This window comes from Mustela nivalis, assembly GCF_964662115.1.
Source record: "Mustela nivalis genome assembly, chromosome: 20".
Classification (NCBI taxonomy): domain Eukaryota; kingdom Metazoa; phylum Chordata; class Mammalia; order Carnivora; family Mustelidae; genus Mustela; species Mustela nivalis.
The window spans coordinates 24,253,812-24,279,760 of NC_139039.1; the positions used below are offsets into that span (position 1 = coordinate 24,253,812).

The window sequence follows — 25,949 nt, forward strand, 5'->3', positions numbered from 1 at the left end:
TAGAATCTGACCAGTCACCCTTCCTGAGAATCGGTACTGCAAGCCACGAGTCACTGGGCACATTTTGCATGGAAGTGATGAGCGCCGTGCTCAGGGACAGCAGCATTTCTGCTTGTACGCAGAGGTGGTAAAAACCAGTCTGAGAGAGACAGGAGCTGCAAACACCCAGAGCTTCGGAGAGGAGACGGAGCAGAAGTGTGCTGGCAGCTTTCCATTCCCCCTGGCTCCCTGAAGCCTGGCACTCCCTGTCTTTGCTTCTATGAGGTGTTCCTTTATGCTGGAATAAATTCCCCTCTCGGGCTAAAGTAAACTCAAGTTGGTTTCTGTTACTTGCAGCTGAAGAGCCCAACTACCACCAGTCTGACAAAAATCACTTCTCGAATAGGAGAACAATCAAAGCGCCCACTTCAAACACACCATGGTATGAAATCTCAACTTTCTTCCTGAATGTGTCTGGAAATGGGCTCAGGAGAGGAAAAAACAAAACCCTCTTACTATAGAGTAGCTTATCCAGTGATTACCTTGGTACAAGGCGTACTCCTTTATGAGAAAAAGAAAAAGACACTGCATTGATTAGAAGAAATGAAAGGCAGCGGCGGAAGGCACATGAACAAGCAGGGCCCAGAGGGGCCTCCCTAAGGGAAAAGGAAATTTGGGGGCCCAGATGATCGCTGAGGCTGAGCCAACCTCAGTTACGCCGACCCCAGTCTGTACCTTCTGCCTCCTCCTCTCCAAATCAGCCGGCGGCTGGCAGAGGTCTCTGAACCCGGCCGGTCTCTGAAACCAACGCAGTTGGGTTCAAACAATCAACACTGCCTAAGAAACAAAGAGAGCGGCGCGCCTGGGTGGCTCAGTGGGTTAAGCCTCTGCCTTCGGCTCAAGTCATGATCTCAGGGTTCTGGGATGGAGCCCCGCATTGGGCTCTCTGCTCCGCAGGGAGACTGCTTCCCCCTCTCTCTGCCTGCCTCTCTGCCTACTAGTGATCTCTCTGTCAAATAAATAATGCATAAAAACCTTAAAACGCACGCACACACAAATAGAGCATGGCTGTTCTCAAACGGGAAAACAGGCCCCTACTCTTTCCCAGAGAGAGTCGGCCTTGCCAAACCCAAGTTCCATGAGAGTGTCCCTGCGCCGGGCGCTTAGCTGCTCCTCTCCTCTCCAACAGGAATCACGTTCAGCCCTCCTGGCCATCACCACACACCTAAAAACTAAACAGAGATGTTCACCCAGCCAGGGGACTGGGAATATCGCTCACTTGTCAACCTGAGGCTGGGAAAGTCCCTTGGGCCAAGCGGCCCTGCGCTTCCAGGGCCTGCAGCCTGAGAGCAGCCCCAGAACCCAGCCGGCGGATGCCTGCCACTGAAAATGAGATCAGAAATGGGCCAGCACCATTCTGAGGCAAAAAAAAAAAAAAAAAAAAAAAAAAAAAATCCACCCCAACGGAGAAAAAATGGGTTCAAAGTGTTGTGACACGCCATGCTGGTGGTCTTCAAGTTACGTCCCAGAATGAGCAGTTCACAACACACTGGAAGAAGAGAGTGGGGTCTGAGTCTCCTTCCGCCCCGGTCTCCCCACAGAGCAGTTCTGCCTTTGTCTGTGTACTCCCTGGGCTTCCCGCCCTGTCTGCAGGCCGGCTGTGGAGCTAATAGTACTGAGAGCTCATCCCCAGCGTGTGGGCGCATGAGGGCACGTAGCCACATGCCCAGCAGACACTGCTGGCTGTTTCAGATGCCGCAGCTCGATTCCGTCCAACAAGTCCGAGGGGTAGATTCTGTTACTGTCTCCGGAGCATAGTTGAGGAAACAAAAAGGGTCTTGTCCAAGGTCAAAGAGCTACGCCATGGGAAAGCCAGGATTTGCATCTAGCTTCCTCAGACTTCGGAGCCTTGACTGAAACTGCCCCTGGGATAGACCTCGGGGAAAAAACCATCAGAGGGAGGAAAATAGAAAAAGTGAGCCTTTGGCCAGAGCGGTCATTCTCAACCTTGCCGGCACATTAGAATCTCCCAGGAAGCTCTAAAGATGGCGAATGCCGGGCTCTCGCCCCTGGAGATACTGATTTAATGCATCTGGGGAGCAGCCTGGACATAGGGATCTGTTTTTAAAGATTGAGAGCCACTGCCTTAAAGAAACAGTGATAGGAATCCAATAATTAAAATTACATGTCAACACTGATTTGAGAGTATCAGAGATAGGAATTTCCCTCAGGGCAGATGATGGTATAAAAATTTCCCTCAGCTGATGGTATAAAAAGTGTCCTTTAAGAAGTAGAAAGAAACACTGTAAAACTCTAGCTCTGGAGCAAGGCAGAGAGAAGACTTGTTTTCTCTTTCTCCTGTACAGCCCACTATGAACTTGAGTGCACTCCGTGCTCCCTTACTTGATGGGGCTGACACAGAGGGTAGCGACCACATAGAGGAGACTAGGAAAGATGGAGAAACCGTAAACTGGAGATCAGGGCCCACCATCTGTGATTCCACTTTTATGTTCTCAGTCCAGGATCAGGACAAGCTGAGGTGGGTGAGGCCTTGAGCACAAAATTTAAGGGGACTCAGAACAAAACCAAAAAACTCATCCGTTATCAAGATAAGGAATGTCTTAGTGGCATATTTTTTAAAACAAAAATCAGTGCAGAAAATATCCATGGTGAACAAAAGGTCAAGAATTTCAATACAGACAGGATCCAACAGGACTGCGATGGGGCCGGGGAGGGGGGGTGGGGTGGGGGTTGGGGGGTGGGGTGGGGGTGAGGAATGAGGGTTGGAGGAAGTGGTGCAAGTAAGTTTAGGGTTGGATCTCCTATCTTTATTTAAAATGGAATTTTGGGCATTGATCTTGAGTGTTAAAGTTTTTGTATGAAAGCATTATTTTTCTTAATTTTTTTTTTGCCCTACCATGAGTCCCAGTAAACATTCCTGCAAGGGGAGTAAACCCTCTTTTTGGCTTATTCAGATGCTTCTGAATTGAGGGAGGAGAATATCACAAAAGTATCAGGACACTAGTCTCTCAGAGGCCTGATGGGATTTCCTGCACCAGGAAGACCTCCCCAGAGAAAGAGCCCCATTGTTCAGAGCCAGCAGGTAAGGAGTGAGGGGAGAGTGGAGAACCACCGGGGAGGCTCAGGTCAGCCCCTGTGCTAAGGGCAGGCCTGGTGTTCCTGTCTGTTGACTCCCTTGGCTGGGAGAACACAACGGCCCATCACACAGGATTCTAACAGTCCCCTTGGTCAGTTAATCTGTTTAACCTTCAGATCCCTTATCTGTGAAATAGAGCTAATAATACATCCCTCGCAGGGATATTTTGGGGATAGATGAGGTAATATCTATAAAGAATTTTGCATGCTGCCTGGTACATTCTCAGTGCTAAAACAGGGCATTTGTTAGAAGATGATGACTCCATTTTCTAAGTCTGTTCTCGGAGCTCTAGTTCTTATCTCAGTTCACTTTTGGAACATTCCACTGCTCACGGATAACTCATCAGAGGGTAGGCCAAATCAGTCAGGTTTGTGGCTTGTTAATAAATCTGGGCAGTTATCACTAACATGGGTCAGGATTAGAGAAGGCCTGAAGAGGCCTAGATTCTAGTCTTCCATGTAGGACTTGCTAAGTGTGTGGACTTAGGCCTACCCCTTGGCATCTCAGGGCCTTTCTTCCTTCTTTACTAAATGAGGATTATGATCGTATCTTTCTTATTGTTCTCCTCTTGTACGATCAAAGAGGAGAAATGATGATTGTGCAAAATCCTCATTAGGGCAATGATGATGATAGTGCAAAAGTGATTCAGTCGCACACACAGGTGGAAATAAGCTTTAAGGTATCATTCTTGAAGTGAGTTCATTTCTCCGGCCTGGTTGACATGGTTCTGATACTGAGCCTCACTAAGCCTCGGAAATAGATTCTTTATCCAGGACTCTAAAATGACAGCAGGAAGGATTGAAAGGAACAGGATTTGGACTCTGGAGTGAACTGCATATTATCTGCTAAAGTTTTACTTCAAACAGAGAGATAAGACCTTAGCTCTGGTACTCTTTTCCTTTCTGACAGGGAACTGGGAGTAATTTTAAGAAGCGTGACTCGGGGAAATGTCTCCCTCCTGTCCTGCCTAGAACTACTTCTGTTGTCCCAAGTTTGTGTATTTTGATCTCAAATGTCCCACGTAGTTATACATCCTCCCTGGGCACATGTTCGAATGATCACTTCTTTTTCTCAACGGTCCTTCATGAATTCATGAGAAGCTTTTGTCATTTTAACTGGAATTATTTACAGTTCAAACTGTCAGTGCAGTTGTTTTTTGAGTCATGGTTATGGAGTGAGTGTAATAATGGAGAGCATGTGCCCTGATACCACGCTATGCATGCCACTAAGTAAGTCGGCGGGGGGGGCACCACCTCCCTGATCTCATAGGATCGTAGTGAGAAATAAAAGAACTAATGCTTATGAAGTAGTTAAATAGTGCCTAGCGCATAGTAAACACTTAATAAATGTTCGCCATTATCGTTTTGACCTCACTTTGCATACGCTGCTACACCGATCTGTGACATTATGAAACTTAAAGCTTGTCCTTGGGGTGGGTGCCTATGATTCCAAATACTGTCCCTATTACACTTCCTTCAAGATTGTTGTCTCTCTCTTTCTTCGCTTTCTTCCTCTCTTTGCAATGGCAATGGGAAGGACTATAGAGACTGGCTATTCCAGGAAGTCTTTCCCTCTTGGTACCGAATATACATCATCTCTCGTCCTCCCTCCTAACCCACCCACTGGTTGCAGCCTCTGGCAAGTCAGTCATTTGGCAGTCCTACATCCATGATGAATCATCTGCAATAGCACTCAATAAGTTATGAAGAATACAGGGAAATTACAAATCAAAACCACAATGAGATACTCCACCAGTGAGAATGGCTAAAATTAACAAGACCGGAAACAACAAATGTTAGCGAGGACGTGGAGAAAGGGGAACCCTCTTACACTGTTGGTAGGAAGGAAACCCTCTTACACTGTAGAAAAAAGAATGGAGTTTTCTCAAGAAATTAAAAATAGAGCTACCCTATGACCCAGCAATTGCACTACTTGGTATTTACCCCAAAGATACAGATGTAGTAGAAAGAAGGGGCACCTGCACCCCAGTGTTCATAGCAGCAATGGCCACAATGGCCATTGGAAGGAGCTGAGATGTCCTTCAACATCTTTATCAACATCTTTATTCAACAAATGGATAAAGTTGTGGTTCATATATTACTTAGCCATCAGAAAGGATGAACACCGGGGCGCCTGGGTGGCTCAGTGGGTTAAGCCGCTGCCTTCGGCTCAGGTCATGATCTCAGGGTCCTGGGATCGAGTCCTGCATTGGACTCTCTGCTCGGCAGGGAGCCTGCTTTCTCCTCTCTCTTTCTCTGCCTGCCTCTCTGCCTACTTGTAATCTCTCTCTGTCAAATAAATAAATAAAATCTTAAAAAAAAAAAAAAAAGAAAGGATGAACACCTACCACTTACATCAATAAGGATGGAACTAGAGGGGATTACATTAAGTGAAATAAGTCAATCAGAGAAAGACAGTTACCATATGGTTTCACTCATATATGGAATATAAGAAATAGCACAGAAAAGCATAGGAGAAGGGAGGGAAAACTGAATGAGAAGAAATCAGAGAAGGAGACAAACCATGAGAGACCCTTTTCTCTGGGAAATAAACTGAGAGTTGCACAAGGGGAGAGGGGTGGTGGGGTGGGGTAACTGGGTGATGGGCATAAAGTAGGGCACATGATGTGGTGAACACTGGGAGCTATACGCAACTACTAAATCAATGAACACTGCATCAAAAACTAATGATGTGGGCACCTGGGTGGCTTAGTTGGTTAAGTGACTGCCTTTGGCTCAGGTCATGATCCTGGAATCCTGGGATCGACTCCCACATCGGGCTCCCAGCTCCGTGGAGAGTCGGCTTCTCCCTCTGACCTTTTCCACTCTCATGCTCTCTCTCACTCTGTTGATCTCAAATAAATAAATAAAATCTTGGAAAAAATAAACTAAACTAATGATACACTATATGTTGGCTAATTGAATTTAAATAAATAAATTATGAAGAACTAAGTTGTAATAAAATAGTTGATCTTTGGTATCATTATTACTTAGATATTTATGCAATTTTCGAAGCTAAATCATTTTTGTAAAAACTAAGGGGTTCGTACTCCTGTCTAAAATTAATTCTACATTGTATTTGGTAAGTAGAGAAATGGAGGGTGCTGTAAAGTTCTGGCAAATCAGAGCATGGACATTTTGGGCTAGCTGAGAACAGGATGACCAAGTTAGTAGCGTGATGTAATTGATGGGGAAAAGAGATGTATCCAGCAGGTATTCTTTGAGCACCTGCTATGTGCTGGCTTGTTTGGAGAAGCAGACAAGAATAGGTCAGAGACCTTGTCCCTGGATTTTACATCTGAATAGTCGGACATGCTGTAGGAATGATGTGGCTGATTTTTTTTTTTTAAGATTTTATTTGTTTATTTGACAGACAGAGATCACAAGTAGGCAGAGAGGCAGGCAGAGAGAGAGGGAGAGGAAGGGAAGCAGGCTCCCTGCTGAGCAGAGAGCCCCTGGCTGGATCCCAGGACCCTGAGATCATGACCTGAGCCAAAGGCAGAGGCTTTAACCCACTGAGCCACCCAGGCGCCCCCATCTGGCTGATTCTTAAGTGCAGTGTTGCAGCCATGGAGTTCCTGCTGTCTCAGGCTTTCCTTAGATTTATAAAATGAGAAAATAGATGATAGGATCCTTATTATCTTACTTTCTGCTGTTTCCTGTGTAGGAATGAGTAAAACTCTACCACGATTTGTACCAATACATAGTTGAAGATCAGAATTATTAATTGAATCCGAATTTTAAAATAAAAATCTAACAAAAAAAGAATGTATGATATGAAATCAGAGCTGATAAACACTCCTGTGCTAGTATTTTAAAATAACATTTTTATTTTAAAAGGAATGTGTGTTAATGTACAAACTTGAGAAATATAAAAAATGTTAAAGAAATTTTTAAAAATCCCTTATTATTCCATTACCTAAAGATCGTTAACCTGCAATTTCTGTTCTGAGTTGGGAATAACTGTGCAAGTGTATACCATTTAAGAAACAACAATGCATTTTTATCGGATGATCTCCTGTGATCTTAGCAGTTCTGAGGTGGGCAGTTTAAATTCTAAATGGAAACTCAGCCTTGAAAGGCTGACATTTGGTCAAGTTCAGAGAATTGGTGAATGCAAGAACCAGTTTGTGCTGGAGCCTTAAAGTTCAAACTCAATATTCTTTCCAGACGCAGCAGAGTAGATATTGTATGATTCTTTTATAGGAAGTTCTAGAAGAGACAAAACTAACCCATGGGAATAGAAGTCAGATCGGTGGTTGCCTGGATGGTGGGGGCAGGGAGGTGTTGGGGAATGAAGAGAGAGGGACACGAGACATTTCTGGAGGAGTGGGAATGTTCTGTACTTTGATCTACAGATGTATGCATTTGTCAAAACTCATCAAATTATACTTTTAAGATCATACTTATCCCTGTATGCCTAGTCTACTTCTACTTTAAAAATCACTTTTCTATTTTAAGTGTAAGGATATATAGTATGGAACATGGGCAATACTATAATTTCTTCATAAGGCAAAAATATCATCACGTTATTTCATATAAACTATTTTTTTTAAAGATTTTATTTATTTATTTGACAGAGAGAAAGATCACAAGTAGGCGGAGAGTCAGGCAGAGAGAGAGAGAGAGAGAAGCAGGCTCCCGGTGAGCAAAGAGCTCGATGCGGGGCTCGATCCCAGGACCCTGAGATCATGACCTGAGCTGAAGGCAGCGGCTTAATCCACTGAGCCACCCAGGTGCCCTTCATATAAACTATTTTATTTTTAATTTTTTTCATGTAAACTATTTTAATTATCAAAGTGGTCATCTTCCTTTTCCTGGCATATTAGGCTCCTGTGGCCACTGTAACAAATCACCACACACTTAGTGGCTTGAGACAACCTAAATGTATTGCCTCCCAGTTCTAGAAGTCAGAGGTCAAAAATAGGTCTCGCTGAGCTAAACTCAAGGTGTTGGCAGGGCCGAGTCCCTTCTAGAGGTTCACGTGAGAATCTGTCTCTTTGTTTCAGAAAGATGGCTCAAAAAGGGATTTCCAAATGACTCCTAAACATACAGAGAGGTGCTCAGCCACATTAACAATCAAGGGAAATAATGGAAATTTTTAAAATGCCGATCAATAGGAAAATAGATAAATAAATTGTGGTCTAGTCGCATGATGGCAGGCTATACAGATATGAAAATGATTTAACTACCAATAGAAACAATGACATGGGTTGTAGATCTACTCAGATGTGCTAGTGAATGAAATTAGCCAGTCGCAGAAGACCACAGAGTGTGTGATTCTGTTCAGGTAAGGTGAAAATAATAAGTGCAGCCCTAAAGCACAGTACTAAGGAATACACCGGGGTTAGATAAGGGAATATAAAGAGAACTGAAGCAGCCAGAACAAGGAAGAAGAAGGAGGAGGAGAACAGCAGGTGGGTGGCGAGGGGGTGCGCGGTGTTTGGGAGGAAGATGGAAGGGCTTTTGGGACACTGGCAGTTCCTGTGAATTGAGCTGGGTGGTGCTCAATATGGGTATTTATTTTGAGATAATCATTATGCTGTATGCTTCTGTTTTGTACACTCCTTTGTATGTATGCTCTACCTCACAATGAAAAGGTAAAACAGCAACAACAACAACAACAACAACCCCACCATCAAGATGGTTCAAGAGGAAAAGGGAAAGCAGAATTCATTAGGACGCATCCAAGAACCCAGGATGATATTGGAACAATGAAGCATAAAAATTAACTTATGGTTCCCAGGGGCCCCTGTGCAAAATGGCAAACATGTTGTACTATATAACTCCTATTGCCTGATAAAAATAAGCACACGTTTGCCTGGAGAGACAAATATTTCTCTGACTCTGAACCATGGGCAGAATGTTAAGTTCATTACATAAAGTGAGAACAATGTATTCAGTTGCAGGTTTTCTGAAGACCATGAAATGTTCCTTAAAAGGACATTACTTAACTGAATGCTTGATAAAAGCTAAGAGCATGACATGGAATCATAGCTCAGTCAAGGCATTTCTGAGGAAATCTAAGTTGACACAGTCCTGTGACTTTCTAGGGCAAGGACATAGCAGTGCTGTAGGAATTCTAGAAGAATTCCAGCTGTTTCCTGAATGCAACCTTCTGTACTCTTTGACTATGTACCCTCACAGAGAAGGGTCAGTGTCCCAGGCTGACACTGTAGAAGCTTTCCTCAGACCCTTATTCCAGGCCTGGCTTTCTCGCTTGGCTCTTGGCTTCCTCTTCCTTGACCTTGACCTCTACCTGGCCTTGACCACAGCTTTCTCCTGCTGAGCACGCCTGGCTGGCTTATCAGGTTAGGGTGGGGCTAGTAAGGATTTCTCAGCCGGACTGGCTCTGCACAGTTGACTAAATGCAGTGGATACACCGTCTCCTTAAACCTCTCCCTCTTCTCCAGACACCCAGGTCTCATCCCCCGACTCTGCAACACAGCAGAACGGTCCAAAGCCTGGGCTTTGGGCTCAGACACTACCGCTGTGAATTCTGAGCAATCACTTAATGGACATGTCCTGTGTCTCATTTCTTCCTTTGTAAAATGGTGATAACTTTACTATTCACCTCATGTGTAGGTTAAACCCTGTGCAGTGGACAGACTGTATGACGGTGTGGTTGAAAGCAAAAACTCAGGAACCAGACCGCTTGGCTTCCTAGTCATGTGGCCTTGGGACCCCTTTCTTAGCTCTTATGCGGCAGGTGGCTCACCTATAAGATGGGAAAAATACAGCATCGGGGGAAGGGTTGTTGTGAGGATTAAGTGGTTAATATGTATAATGTATCCAAAACAGGGCACATACTGAATGCTTTATAAATGTTTGCTAAATAAAGGGTTAGATGCCTGGCATATGGCAAATTTGAATAAATGTCACAAATTTTAATTATTTCTGCTTGTGTGACCCCCCTCTCCTTCCATCTTCCCAACTATAACAATTGATTAAAGAGTAAGAATCTGAGTGTGATGGGGCGCCTGGGGGCTCAGTCGTTAAGCATCTGCTCAGGTCACAATCCCGGGGTCCTGGGATCGAACCCCATATCAGGCTCCCTGCTTGGCAGGAGGCCTGCTTCTCCCTCTCTCACTTCCCCTGCTTGTGTTCCCTCTCTCACTGTGTCTCTGTCAAATGAATGAAAAAAAAAAAAAAATATGAGTGTGAATCTAAGTGGGAACCTTGGGTCTTGCCTTGCCCCCTTCCCCTCCCCTCCCTTCCTCCCCCTTCCCCAGCCCTCCCCTCCCCCTCCTTTCCCTTCCCCTCCTGTTCCTTTCCTTCCCTTTCTTCCTACCTACTTTTCCTTGTTAAAGATTGATTGATTGACTTTAGAGAGAGAAAGACAGTGAACCTGAGCAGGGGGTAGAGAGACTCTCAAGCCGACTCTGCACTAAGCTCAGAGCCTAGAACCCCACACAAGGCTGGATCCCACAACCCCAAGGTCATGACCTGAGCCAAAATCAAGAATCAGAGGCTTAACCAACTGAGCCACCCAGGCACCCGAGCCTTGGATATTTCTTACTGAAGTCTTTTTTTTTTTAAGATTTTATTTATTTATTTGACAGAGAGAGATTACAAGTAGGCAGAGAGGCAGGCAGAGAGAGAGGAGGAAGCAGGCTCCCCACTGAGCAGAGAGCCCGATACGGGACTCGATCCCAGGACCCTGAGATCACGACCTGAGCCGAAGGCAGCGGCTTAACCCACTGAGCCACCCAGGCGCCCCTCTTACTGAAGTCTTAAGAGGGGAAGACCCTTTCCCCCCTCTGGTTGCAAAGCTGTTACTAGTGTCAGAGAAGAAGCAAAGCAATAGGAGAGAAGAAAGCTGACATAGAAAAGTAAGAAATATTTGAGGAGGGGAGCAGAGACAGAGAGAGACAGTGAAAGACAAAGAGACAGAGACCTGATGGTGTTGGAGTCATGGTTCTCACGTCTGGAGTCCCAGAAATTTTTTGATTTTTGTCTTTTCCATTCATGATCGAACAAAGAGTTCTTTTTCTTCTGTGAGCTACCCCTCCCCCACCTTTTTAAAAAATAAATCTCGTCTAAGCAAATTTGAGTCAGGTTTCTGTCTCTTGCCACCAAAAGAATCTAGAACACCATTAGTTTGGGAAAAGTGACGTTCTATTCTTAAATATATGCGTGATCGGTGAGTAAGCAACACCAAGTGGCATTGAAGGCCCAGTGGGCCACCTGGTGTAATTACGCTTCCGTTGTCATGTTCACAAATGTAGCTGATCCCGTCTGTGACACATTCTGCCCAAACATTTCAGAGTGGATCCAATTATCTTCCTGAGTAAAAACAATGCCATGGGATTAGATGTATCCGAGGTAATACGAATGGATGTGGTAAGGCCATTTTGTAGTGTGCTCACAATAGCCCGCGACTGAAATATCTGTGTGGCTGACTCCCATTAGCCGTTCCGAAGGCCAAATGATGCCCATCAATATGTACCATTATATGCCCAGTTAGTCCTGATTCTGATTTACTTTTTTAATAAGATTCACCTTTACTCTTCTACAAATACATGTGTTTATCTCTTTCACTCTTCCTTTCTTATCTATTTGGTTGTATTTATTTTTTATGTATTTGGAGTGAGTTCACCCCGGGGGCCCTAATTCATAATGTGTCTTGGCAACAATGGAGGGGCTGGTCTTTGGGTGCCTACATAGTTAGGGTACCCGGAGCTGCAAGGGCAGATTGTGAATAAGAATTTGGAATTATAGGGTTTCTAGACATTGAAACTACAATCCTCAGGTGCAGGAGAATGGAAAATCCCATCAGTCTTTGAGGGGGTTGGATTCGAGGGATGGGGTCAGACAGCCTGGGACCCAGACCAGCTCTGTCCATATTTCACCTGCCTCTTTCCCATATTTTTTCCCTAATTGACTGGGGCGGGCGAGGTTATGTAGTATCACATTAGGACTTTTCCACTTTGTTAAAGTATTAATGATTCTTTAAAAATGGAATGGAGTTGATGAGCCATGTGTAGTTTACTTAATCATTTTCTTATTGGGGGTCATTTAGGTTGCCTCCAAATTTTGCTTTTGTAAATACAGCTCTAATAAAATCTTTGCTCATAAAGTTTTTTCCACATTTAGGATAAAATTATGCAAATTAATTCCTGAATATTTTAAGGCTTTTGACACATTTGCCAAATAATTTTCCAGAGGGGCTCTATTTTCTAAAGGGCAATGTCTAAAAGTACATTTTTCTCTGCTCCTTTGCCAGCACTGAGTATTATAATTTTAAAAACTTTGGCTAATATGATAGTTGAAAAATGATCTTACTGCTTTAATATATATTTCTTCGATCATTCTGGAAGTTAAACACTCTTGCCTCATGTGCTTATTAACCACTTATTTCTTCTTTTCATATACTTTTCTCAGCTCTGATCTTCTCCTCATAACTTCTAATTGCAGAATGAGGTCAATGAATGCAGGATTCATTGGGACTGGCAAACACTTCAGCAGCCGCATGGAAGAGCCAGCAAACATCTCAGAAATCCCAAAACTTTTTGGGTTCACACTTAGAAATCACGCTTGTCAGGGTGCCTGGGTGGCTCAAGTTGGTCAAGCAACTGACTCCTGATTTTGGCTCAGGTCATGATCTCAGGATTGTGGGATCGAGCCCCAAGTTGGGCTCCCAGCTCCACAGGGAGTCTGCTTCTCCCTCTCCCTCTGTCTCTCCCCCTGCTTGTGCTCTCTCTCTCATATGAATAAATAAAATCTTAAAAAAAAAAAAAAAAGGATTACTTAGGTCACTCTATGCACAATAGACCCTTAATAAATATTTCTGAGTTTCTAGAGTTAAAAATGAGGAAGAAATTTGCTCAGGGAGAGAGCTGCAGGCATTAAGGCCTTGAGAACTAATTCCTGCCATGAGAACTCAGAAGGGGCAGTGGTTTTGTCCATTCTAATGAGACGGCAAATAAAAGTGACAAGAAGATTGTGGTATTCAGCCAATCATTTACCATCTTCTTGTAGTCCTGCTTAATGTTAGTTACTTGGATTAAAATGGGTATTTACTATCTTGGCAACCAACTGTGGTTCTCTTAAAAAAAATTGGTTTTATTTATTTATTTGTTTATAATAACTTATTTATTTGACAGAGAGAGAGAGAGAGCACAAGCAGGGGGAGCAGCAGGCAGAGGGAGAGGAAGAAGGTGACTCCCCATTGAGCAGAGAGCCTGATGCAGGGCTCCATCCCAGGACGCTAGGATCATGACCCGAGCCCAACACAGACGCTTAATGACTGTGCTACCCAGGCACCCCCAACTGTGGTTCTTGTACAGGATTTATGCCTGATGTTTTGTAAACACACCAGTGCTTATGATGATTTGATTTAGTGTTCACATTGTGTTTGGACTGTTAGGCAGATCGAAAGTGGGTGACTCGTTAGTTAAGAATGAGGGATCTATAATGTGAGTCATCATTTTTAAATGACATATATTGCATATTTTATTCTCTTCAAATTTAGAAGGAAAGAGAAAAAGGGGTCTTGCAGACCCCTCTGCTGAGACTAAACTGTGGTGGTTCTGGAGGCTGGCATGGGAGCAGCGGGATGAATATCCTGGGAGAGCTTCTAGTTTACATGGGTTCGGAAATGACACTGCCTCCCCACGCTGGTGTCCTCAGTGATCTGAGCCAAGCTACGGAATGAGCAGAACAGAAAGCTGACATGGAGGCTGAGGCAAGCACCGCAGGTTACGGTCCCTCTAGTGGCCTGGCGGTGTGGCGGGTGGCAATGTGTGCTGATGAACTGGGAGAAGGTCCAAGGCTCGCCCACTGCTACATAAATGAGGGCAAGTCATTTGACACGTTCAAGTATCAAGACTACTTATTTATAAAAAGGAAATAACTCAGGGGCGCCTGGGTGGCTCAGTCGGTTAAGCCTCTGCCTTCAGCTCTGGTCATGATCCCAGGGTCTTGGGATAGCCCCGTGTTGGGCTCCTTGCTCAGAGGAGAGGAATCTGCTTCTTCCTCTCTCTCTGCCTCTCCACCTGCTCATGCTCTGTCTCTCTCTCTCATGCTGTCCCTTTCTCATATATAAATAAATAAAATCTGAAGAAAAAAAAAAAGGAGAAATATCTCATATAATTCATATTGCCTGAGCTATTTCTTAAAGTAACCGTGAGGCTCAAAAGTGAAAGTGACATGGGACACCCGGGTAGCTCAGGCAGTTAAATGTTGGCTCTGGGTTTTGGCTCTAGTCGTGATCTCAAGGTCACACAACCGAGCCCTGCATTGGGCTCTGCACCCAGAATCTGTTTGGGATTCTTTCCCCCTCTCTCTGCCTTGATCCTGTGCTCACCCATGCACTAGCTCTCTCTCTCCCTCTCTGTAAAATAAATAAAATCTTTTTTTTTTTAAGTGAAAGTGATATGACATAAAATTGCTTTGTAAACTCTAAAGCACTGTACAAACATAGGTTTCTGTTATCGACCTAGTTCTAAGGTACATTGTTCATACAGTGGTTCCCCCTTATCTGTGGTTTTGCTTCTGCCATTTTATTTCCCTTCAGTCAACAGCAGTCGAGGAGCTGGTAATCCTCCTTCTGACAGATCAGATCATCAGGAGGTCAGCAGTAGCCTAACACTATGTCACAATGCCTGTGTCATTCACCTGACTTCATCTTATTATGTTGGCATTTTATCATCTTAATTACACAAAGAGAAAAAGAGCAAGTACAGTATAAGATCATATTTGGAGAAACATATTCATATAACTCTTATTATAATGTATTGTTATATATTGTTCTATTATTAATTACTATTGTTAAGTCTCCTAATTTACAAATTCAGCTTGATCATAGATACATATGTATATATAGGAAAAAGCATAGTATATATACAGTTTGATACTATCCGTGGCTTCAGGTGTCCATCGGTGGTCTTGGAATGTAAGTACCTGTAGACTATAGTATAAACTATACATTATACCCAAAGAGCATAGATAAATTCTTTCATCATCCTAAAAGCTGAATTAAGTTTTCTAGATATAAATAGTTTATTATTTTATGATCATAATTTTTCCTTTCTATGGCCTGTTCATTCTACAAAGATCACAATGGGATTTAACCTTTAACCTCTGCACGTGTGTGTGTGTGTGTGTGTGTGTGTGTGTGTGTGTGTTTGATGTTAATAGTAGGAAGAGGGAAAAAGGAAGAAATATGGACAAGGCCTTACAGTAGTTGGATGAGTCTAATTTCTTCATTTTAAATTGAGGCTGGAATCCATGATGTTATGTGGTTGATACCCAAGAATGCATAATTTATTAGAGCAGAATCAATAACGGATGCCAGGTTGACCTCATTTTACTTCTATCAAGTATCATATAATTTTTCTATACATTTTAGCACAGAGGGTCATACCACCCCTATATTATATAACATTCCTCCACCAACATTCTCCTTCCCCAAGCAAAAAGTATCCACAATCTCACTGAAAGCTTAATGGCTAAAAAAAAATCTAAAGGAAGCAGAGGATTTATATTTTCAGAGCCAAAGCTAAGCCAGAATTGCTTTTCTCCTTACTATTAATTTACCTCTTTTTGAAATTCAATACCACCTCCCCCCCCCGATATCTTTGAAATCTTATCATAAGTGATTCACCTGATAACTGTCTCACTTTTGAAGAAATGTTTCTGGGACTCTACCTAATGAATTTCATTATATCTCACATGCTGTCCTGCTCTTCCAGAAGGCCAGGAAAGGTGGGTTTAGTTTTGGGCTTTGTTTCTTTTTAAGTTAGGGCTCTTTTATTAAGGGTGAGTGGGAGGCTGGATATTATAAGGGCATTGATCTCTCTGCCACAGGGGTCTTTCTCAAACATCATTAGAAGCAACCTTCTCCGTCCCCCGTCCTATCCATGGTGCAATTTCCTTCTTAGAATTTATCATGTCTGAATTTATCTTCTGTGTTCACCTGTGTGATTATTCATTGTTTTTCTCTCCATGAGAATAGGAGCTTCCCAAGGGCAGGGAGCTTGTCTGTGTTTTTCAACAATGTACCTTAAACACTTAGCATTTGGTAGGCACTCAGCTGTTACTAAATGAATGAAAGAATTGTGGGGTCAGTGTGTTGAACAAGGTTTTGGATCCATATTATCAAATATTCTCCTCCAAATGTCGAAATTTATCATCTCATTAGCAACGTCTCTGAGGATACTTTCCCTTACATCCTCTATGAACCTAGCATTATAACTTAATAAAAAGTTCTGTTAATATAGTAGGCACAAACTTTTAAAAAGGATTCTTATTTTAATGTACATTTCTTTGTTGAAGTGCATTTTTGAGAAGTTTTGTTCAGACTCGCTAAGATTTTTTCTTTTGATTGTGATAGCATAAAGGGATAAACTTCAGGGGTCAAGAAATTCAGTTCATCTTCATGGAGAATGCTGGGGAAATCAAGGTTACTCTACCAGCCTCTCTTAGTTACGAAGATGAAACATGTAAAGCAGCAGGGTGCCTGGGTGGCTCAGGGGGCTAAGCCTCTGTCTTCAGCTCAGGTCATGATCTCAGGGTCCTGGGATGGAGCTCTGCATCTGGCTTTCTGCTCAGCAGGGAGCCTGCTTCCCTGCCCCCCCCCCCCCGCCTGCCTGCCTCTCTTGCCTACTTGTGTCTCTCTGTCTCTCTGTCAAACAAATAAATAAAATATTTTAAAAAATGTAAAACAGAACTTTGAGAAGGATAAGCAAGTCATTCAATCATAATGATTTGTTATCCTCAGGATGGGAGTGCAGAGAACAATATGGTTTTACTTAAATAACACATTTAATAAAACACAGAAAAGATACTTTGTTATATTTGGTGGGACATTGGTGGTGTTCAGAACTCCCAGAGCTCCCAGTATGGACAGAAAGGAAGAAATTGATTGGCCCTTATCCCAACCACTTCCTCACCCCCGAGCATTCATAATGAATTCCCACTAGAACTCATTGCTTATAAAGACCAAGTAACCCACTTAACCAATGCATTCTGTGCCCTTGCAAATGCACACAGAAAGAAAACCCCTGGAATCTGAAGGGCTCTGGCTCCAGACACATGTGTGTAGGTCAAAGTTAACTTTTTAAACTGTGGTTCCATGAGCTATGTTTCCATCTTGGGGCTGACTTCATTTTAAGTCTCTCTCTTCCTTGCCATTAGGGCAGACCTTGTGTGAAGGGCCGAGTAGGGATGCTTTGGTGGTGGTGGTCAGGGTGTGGGGAGAGAACCGTTCAAGGGCATTGCAGTAGGCTCTGCTACCCTGCAGCTCTCCAGAGACGGCAGGGCGACTGGGCTCAATCCCCTCTCTCTGCTCAGTTCTTCTGCGTGTTTTGGTCTGTTGATTTTCCAGTGTCCGTAACCCAAAGCAACATATCTTTCTTGGCATGTTTGGAAAGGGAGCTGTTGCTAAGATTATTGGACTCACAAGGGAAAGTTCTGGTGTTTACACAGTTTAATACAGGGCATTATTCTAAGCTGAAGATGGCATGGTTATAGACATCAGCAAGGTCAGTTTTTCCTAACCATTTTAATAAAGCCAATGAGAACCGGTAAACTTGACACAGTTGTTTCTTAAAGGAGCTTTGGTGTTCGGTAAATACTTTTCCTTTCCTAGGGTTTATATTCTAGCTCTTACATTTGGAAGTAGCATGCACACTCATCATGAAATGTCTAAGCTTCCTCTTTGGAATTCAATATAATTAAAACCAGCAAGTATTTGTTAAGTTTGTAATAATGCCAGCCCAATATGGGGGAGCTTGGGAGGGGGGACACCCAAAGAGTATAATTCCTGTAGATGGTGTCCTAATTATGCAAAGGAATAAAAACCCATTTCCGGTTCTCAGTTCCCAATTGATTCACCTGAAAAATGCTTTCTCCAGGTAGGACAGGATAACGGGCCCCTTTGATTGGTCCCCATTCCGCAGGGAAATGTTCCCCTATGATTCATTCTATGGCTAATACCGTCCTTTCAGGTGTACAGACCATATAACACATTTATCACACCCACCGGTTGTGAGCTGCAACAGGGCAAGGTAATTCAACTTTGAAAAGGTGGTATCTGGAGAATGAGAGTCACACAGTTCCCGTAAGAGAAGTGAAATACAGAATATAATGATTTTGAGCTTCCCTGTGGTTCTTTACTCGGCCTTTGAGTAACACCTTTCCTTATCAGGGTCATTGATACCCAGTCTTTACCTCCTAGCTCTGTGAGATTGCGGTGTTAAGGCTTATTCTCACACCACATTGACCCTTCTCTGTCATTTCATGTAGGCTTAAAGCACACGCGCGCGCGCACGTACACACACACACACCATATTTCCCGCGATGTAATTCACAGACCACACTGTTCATTCACTCATTTACAGTGTGTAATCATCGATGTGAGCAGCCATCCCCACACTTTCATCACCTCAAGAAAAAACCCAATATCCTTTGGCTGACACCTCTCTGTCCCCCAATCCCTTCCATCCCTACACCCCTAATCGATTTTCGCCTTCTTGTTTAATCTCGGGGCCCTCAGGAGTCAGCGCTGGGTCTATTTTCCAGCTGTTCTTCTCCAGACCTGGATATGTATGTGCTCTTGCCAGGGCGCTCGCTAAGGGAACAGAGCCATCTGCCAACAGAAGTTAGCACAGAGTGTTCTCAGGTGAACTGAAAATTTTGACCCAGCATTTGGAGAACCTCCTCAGCCTTAATCTTTTTGTGGAGATCAGACTTCAACGGGTTCCTCTTTTGGCCTCTTCTGAAGTACAAGGCTGTTCTGTTGTCTAGCTCTTGACTATACCTTAACTCTGTGGTTTCCTTTCCTCCACCTTCACCTTCTACTCCGCTGTCTTTGGGATTTTCGTTCCCGCCTTCATCTGGGAACAAACGAATAATCCTTCTTCCGGCTTTTGCTGTCAGTCACTCCCCATATTTGCTGTCTTCTCAGCCATAAACTTTATCTCAGCTTTGTCCTTGGTTTGGGAAGAACCGTGATTCAACATTATTTATCTTTGCTGAAGGCTGTATCTTAACCACCTTAAAGTAACATTAATCTGTCAAATCATCCCAAAGATGCAAGGCACTATATATTATCCAAAGTGACAGTTCTTTTCTATCGAAGGGCATTGTCCACTCTCTTATTGAAATATCTCCTGTTATGGTCCTGAATATTTCCAAAGAGGGTAAGCAGGAGAGAAGGTGTGTGTGCGTCTATTTAGGCAGGAGGGACCCCGCCAGTACTGTGGACATGAGAGAAAACAGAGGATGGTAGAAATCAGCGAAACTAGCCATTTCCAAAGTAACAAGTGAAGAATTTTGATAATTTTCTTTTGCTTTTCTAGTTCAACTTTCATTTTAAAAATTATAAGGTTTTAATCATTCCATATTCAATTTTTGCTTTGAAAAATGTCACTGAATAATTATATTCTTCTTGTGTGAAAAATTTGTGGTGTTAGAAAACCTCTCATTTCTTCAATAGGCTTAAACATACTTCAGCAGTTCTCCCTCTGATCCGATTAGGACCAGACAGACTGGAATGAAACCATATCTAGTGCAGCAAAACTTTTATTTTAGGGTCTTTCGCTTGTTAATAATTCACTTCATGAAAGATTCAATTCCTATAATATCTAATCAAATTTCCTGGTTCAGCCAACACTGTACTCTATTTTTATAGTGCCCTCATACACATGAACACTTCCTGTAATATCCCCCCCCCACCTTTTTTTTTTTTTAATTCTTGAATCTTTAATTAAATGGGGGGGGGTGTAGTCATTTTGGCTTGTTTTAGTTCTTCTAAGGAAAAAAAAAATCAGCATTTCCTTGTGTTCTTAATTTTCAGAGCCATAAGAGCAAACTTGTCTCCTCTGGCATCATGGGAGGTAACACAAAATAGTGGCAGGGGTGCTATGCCTTTACCTACATTCCTGGGGTCCTGGCTGAGTGCACAGGTTTCCCATGGAAGCCCATTTTTCCTTTCCTGGGTCTCAGCAGAGCCAAAGGCCCTATAAGGGAAAGATTCCCTGCTCGGTGATGAAATGCCAGCACATGACATTCTTTCTAATGAGTCACAGTCAATAAAAATTGTTTTCCAAATGAATCCGACTATGCCTCCATAGAGGCATACCCAAAAGAGAAATTTTTATCAAATCCAAGCATCGTGTTTCATCAGCTAAGCTCAGATAGACCTTTCACTTGGTAAGCAAAGTGAAATGTGTTTCCACACAGAGTGAAAATCCAATCTGTCCTTATTTTTCCTTAGATACACATGTTATGTCATATGAGGGAAGGAGGGAGACATATATTGGAAAGTGTTTTCAGGGTTTGGGGACAGAGGAGAAGCAACTGAGGAGTTCTGTGCACGATAATAATGAAAAATCTGAAGGTGTTTGGAACTCCTGAGAGCTTGAATATAAACATAAGGGGATGGGGCTTGTTTATACAGCATAGTTGAACATGGTCTTAACTTGGAATGAGACTGATCCTATTATTAGGAGAAGTGGGAATTAGAGTGGGTTAAGTGAACCCACAGATGATCTCCAAGGTGTGTGCATCTCAGCCGAGGACATGTTAACCCTTTGGGTTCTGGAAAATGGAAGAGAAGTAGCAACAATGTAATGGGTTCCCAAAGGTTAACGATCCTGAAAAAGAAAGAAGAAAATTTTAAGGGGCAAATGCAAGCAAGTCATGTGACCCACAGGTCAGGGTATCACAGAGGGGTATAAATTTCGAGGTTGGTATCTGTAAAATTCCCTACAGGGGAAAAGATACAACATGTAAGTTTCAGCTATAAATCAGACCAAACCCATGTCAGTGACACCACAGACAAGGGAGAACCCATTCAGACCTTGAACTCGACCTTCTCTCAAGCACCCCCCTATGAAGTTACCCAGTAAGGAAAAGAGGCAGGGACAGGGACTTAAATTCTTATCCATCCATCAAGACTGTTTAAATTATCCACGTGTCTCTGGGAAGGCCTTGTGCTTCTCTTCCTGAATATGGGAGAGACAAAATTATAACCAAAGAAGAGTAGAATGAAACCTGTTAGATGAGAAATGGCTGAAAAACCCAGGCATGCTTCACAACCAGAAGAGAAACCCGGCTGAGGACTGGCTGCCAGGAACGTGAGGAGGAAGAGGGAAAGTGTGTCCTCTAATGCTCCAGAAGGCACTGCTGAGACCAATGCAGAGTTGCCCAGCAGTTTGAAGGGGGCTCCCCGGGGATAATGGTGATGGAGAATATTGGAATTTATTGTAAGGCCATATCAGTGGGGTGTAGGGAAATGCATATGGAACCAGGGTGGGAAGAGTAGGGAAAGCTATTAAGGAAAATTCCTTTTTTTTTTTCTTTAAGATTTTATTTATTTATTTGACAGAGAAAGAGATCACAAGTAGGCAGAGAGGCAGGCAGAGAGAGAGAGGGGGAAGCAGGCTCCCCGCCAAGCAGAGAGCCCGATGCGGGGCTCAATCCCAGGACCTTGAGATCATGACCTGAGCCAAAGGCAGATGCTTAACCCACTGAGCCACCCCGGCGCCCCTGTTAAGGAAAACTCTTAACAGGTCTCCCTGCCTCCATTGTCTCCCCCTCCCTATTCACCCCTGTAAGCAGACCAGTGTTTGTAATTACCTTCATAGCACGTTGAGTCGTTGATCAGAACATTTAATTGGCTCTCCATTCCCTACTGAATTGAGCTCAAACTCCTTTTTCTGCTATTCCAAGCTTTCTGTAACTTGGCGTTAAACTCCTTTACCAGGTGTATCATTAATCATCTTTATTACCTATGTGCCATTCACCTCTGAATACCTTCCCTGCTCAATCCCTGCCTGTTGAAAACTCGGCCTTTTTCTAGAAGCGTTCCGCATCCAACCTTTCCTCATGCCAACTGAATGTGCCCCTTCTTCCTCTGTGTTCCCATAATACTCTGGCGGTCTTTCTGACTCTGACCACAGGCTGCCTTGTTTTCTAATATTCTATATTTGTATAGCACTTTGCAGCTTGCAAAGTATTTTCACAAACACATTTATTATCTACCTGGGAGGTTTTTATTCCTATTTTGTAAACAGCTCAGGCTTTGAGAGCTATAACTTGTCCAAAGTCACAGAGCTAATATTTGGTAAGCTGAAATTCAAATGCAGGTTTTCTGACCCTAAATTCAGGAGCTGTTTTCCCCCTAGGATTGTGGTGAGGTTTTGTTAAAGAAAAATTCAATATGAGAATAATTTTAAAATTCCAAAGTGCTCTGCACATGAAAGAAGGGTTTTTTCCATCAGAGTGCAATGTTCAGCCAGAGACAGGTCATTTTCATCATTGTGTATAAATGCACATTCTCAGGCTCACCCCAGACCTGCTGAATCGAACTCCCACAGTCTTTGTTCAGACAAGCCCTCTAACTATTCTGATGTGTACTCAAGTCTCAGAACTACAGCTGTAAGGAGATTATCCCTTTTTTTTTTTTTTTTTTTTTTTTTTTTTTTTTTTGTGGGGCTCTCGTCCTCCACAGGCCACAGGCACATTATCAGATCATTAACAAGTACACAAACCTCAATCCTCAGAGGAGATGATGGCTTACAGTGCTGAGTGAGCAAAAATTTTATGGAGGCTAAAAAAAATTTAAAGACTAAGCTGGCAAGATTATGAGCTCTAAAGGGAGTTGTCTTACCTGGAAGGCAGGTGTCAAAGGGAGCTTTAAGTGGAGTGGGTGTAAGAAGACAGGACTTTGAAAGGGAAGATTTTCATGAGTATCTGAGAAACTCACAGGGAGGGGGGAAACAATTAATTGGGGAAATAAATGACATTTAAAAAAATTCGTTTTAAAACTCGTGGAAAACCGACTTTTGGTGAGAGGGCGGAACAATCCAGAAGGATCACCAAGTTTGGAGAGGAGGCAGTGAGGTACTGAAGGGCAAGGTTAACCCCTTCGTCTGGAGAATGGACTTGAACATTTGAGTTCCTGTGACCATTTTGTTTTGGAAACACTAATGTGAGTTCAGCTATGGATTATTTTAATTTTTCCTAAGCAATGCATCGTTCTAAGGAGGAAAACAACAACTGTAAAAGATTCTGGTTTCTTTAAGCTGTTTGCATAATGCAAAATGTTGATTGTTACTCTCATTTGTAATGCATACAGAATTAGCTTGCCAAAAAGAGGAACTTGCCGAAGTTCAAGTGACCACATAACCCAGTAACCTGGCGCCCTACAAGTCTTCAGGAGCCTTCTGGTGTGATCTTTCATTTAATGTTCTGACAGAATGGCGTGGGTCACCCCCCATATACATATATTGTGGGAACCTGCCCTCATCTCTCTGTAGGTTTCCATGCATTCATGTTCTCGTTCTCGTAGTCAACACAACGCAGTAACCTTTGGAAAGCTCCTAGGGGTGGTGAGCCGGTGGCCAGCGGGACCAACCATGTGATTAGAGCTCTGGAACTTCCTGTAACCACCTCCTGTCCTCCGTGGTGGGGAAAGGGACTAGAAACTGAGTTCAATCACTGATGGCCGGTGACTTAATCAATCATGCCTACATCATGAAGCCTCCACGAAACCCCAAGGGGAGGGTTTAAACAGCTTTTAGGTTGGTGAACTTGTGGCGGTCTGAGGAGGATGACGTCCCTTCAGAGGATGAGGAAACTCTGAGCCCTTTCTCATAAATCTGGTCTGATGCAAATTCCATCTGGCCGTTTCGTTCTGTTATACCCTCTTATAATAAACCAGCAGTCTGGTAAGCAGACTTTTCTTGAGTTCCCTGAGTTACTCTAACCAATTAACTGAAGCTAAGCTAGGGTGGGGGGTGGTGATGGTTTTGTGGGAACCTCTGAGGTACAGCACAGGTGACAACCCAGACTTGTGATTGACATCTGCATTGCGTAATGGGGTTGAAGTTCTGTGGGGCAGAGTCCTTAAGCCATGGGATCTAATGCTATCTCCAGGTGGATGGAGTCAGAATTGGGTTAAATGTAGGACATCCAGCTGCTGTCACAGAACTGCTTTGTGTGGGGAAAATGACCCCACATCTGGTGCCCCAAGTATAGGCGTGTTGCAGTGGAGTGCTGGGAATAAAGGAGACACACAGGAGTGTGTCTCTCCTTTATACAGGCGTTTAGGGAGGCTATTTGCTAATTTAGGGAGACAGCAGCACAGCCCAGAACAGGCTACTGCTTCAAATTGACTGCTGTACTCAAGCATTTTCCATATAATGTCTGGAATTTCCTTCAAAATAACTTACAGGGGAGGGAATGAGTGGGTAGGGGCGTTCTAGATGAGATAAGGTTGGCTGTGAGTTCAATTGTTGAAGTGGGTATGACACGTGGAACTTTGTTAAAGTCCTTTTACTTTTTTAAAAAGAATTTATTTATTTAATTGAGAGAGAGAGAATGAGAGAGAGAGGGAGAGAGAGAGTGCATGAGAGAGGGAAGGTCAGAGGGAGAAGCAGACCCCCCTGCTGAGCAGGGAGCCCGATACGAAACTTAATCCCGGGACTCCAGGATCATGACCTAAGCTGAAGGCAGTCGCCCAACCAACTAAGCCACCCAGGCACCTGTCTGTTAACTTCTGTATATGCTTGAAACGATCCATAATAAATACGTTTTTTGAAAGTCACTGTCCTAGAATCCCTCAGCTGTCCCTGGCAAGCACAGTTTCTCTCTGGCCATCCTTCTCTGTCTACTGATGTGTTTGCGTGGATCTCCCAAACCCTCTGTTACCCATTTCTTCACCTCATTCTGTCTTTCTATCATCCACTAAAACCCTGCCTTTCCCACCTTCGCAAAACACTCAGTTATCGTCATCATCATCATCATCATCATCGTAATATCATCCTGTTCTATACAAAGCAAGCAATTTACTTCTTCCTTGTTGAGGCTGCTCATAAGCCCAAATTGGAAGTTTGGAAGTACCTACTGTTTTATAACTCATACTGTTGTGGTTTTTTTTTTTGTTTTTGTTTTTGTTTTTTTTAATGGACAAAAGCAGTTCTAACCTCATGAAGAATTCTGCTTTCCTCCCGGTCCAGCTGCAGTCACTGCAAATACAAATCACTGTATTTCCTCATTAGAACTATAAAATTCATTTAACCTCAAAGCATACGGCACAAATGGTAGATATGTCCTATGACTCCAGGGATGGGTATTTAGTCTAGAGAAACTTCCATTAGGGGAGGTCCAAGCTCATAGACTCGACCTTTGATTTGTCAGTGGTTTAGGGCCAGGAAAATAGAAATCCCCAGAATCTCAGGAAATTGTTGTTTTCTACCAGAAAATTTCTGTAAGAGTACAAAATTTTGAATTTCTCTTCCTTTAAACCCTCTTACCCCTTTTACCAGAACTTCTGGCAAGTAGCGTGTTGACTCATGATATTTTATCACTTCCTTCCTCTGGCTCACTTCCAGGGGAGATGCTAATGAGTTGTCAAATAACCAAGGCAGGACAAGACAAAAGTTCCTTCCCTGTTGCAAAAACCTGATTATCTGGGTGTTAACAATCTGGAATCAGCAATGACAAACTGAGACAGAGTGAGTTTGGATGATGAACTATCTTCTGCCTTCTAGCATGAAATCACTCTTTCTTTGTTTCCTTTGGAGTCTAGATTCTATGAGACCTATCTGGCTATACAAAGGATGTTACAGCAGGACTGGCCAGCACGTCTGGGCTTCTTAATCTCAGCTATGTTGGAAGGATATTGCAAGAAACTTGGTGGCGGGGGTTGGGTCTAGCTTCCTCCTCTTAGAGAGGAGGCATTTGCTTGGGAACATTTAGGCACATGGCTTCTTTCCTTACCACTTCCCTTCAAGGGTCAAGCTGACAATTCAGCTTCAACCTATCTAGGATTGGAAAGAGTGCCTTTGTAGGAACATAAAGAA

General features: G+C 43.2%; 1 protein-coding gene across 2 annotated transcripts in view; it reads left to right on the plus strand.

Moving 5' to 3' along the window:
• Nucleotides 1-25,949, plus strand: part of ERI1 (exoribonuclease 1) — a 110,961-nt gene that overhangs the window by 51,779 nt on the left and 33,233 nt on the right. The window contains exon 7 of one of the 2 annotated variants that reach the window (XM_082715537.1): nucleotides 12,553-12,878. The exons of the other annotated variant lie outside the window; for it this stretch is intronic. Within the exon in view, the coding sequence (XP_082571663.1) occupies nucleotides 12,553-12,663 (111 nt within the window). The 3' untranslated portion in view covers nucleotides 12,664-12,878. Of the gene's footprint in view, nucleotides 1-12,552; nucleotides 12,879-25,949 lie in introns of those variants that run through there. 2 annotated transcript variants of the gene reach the window in all.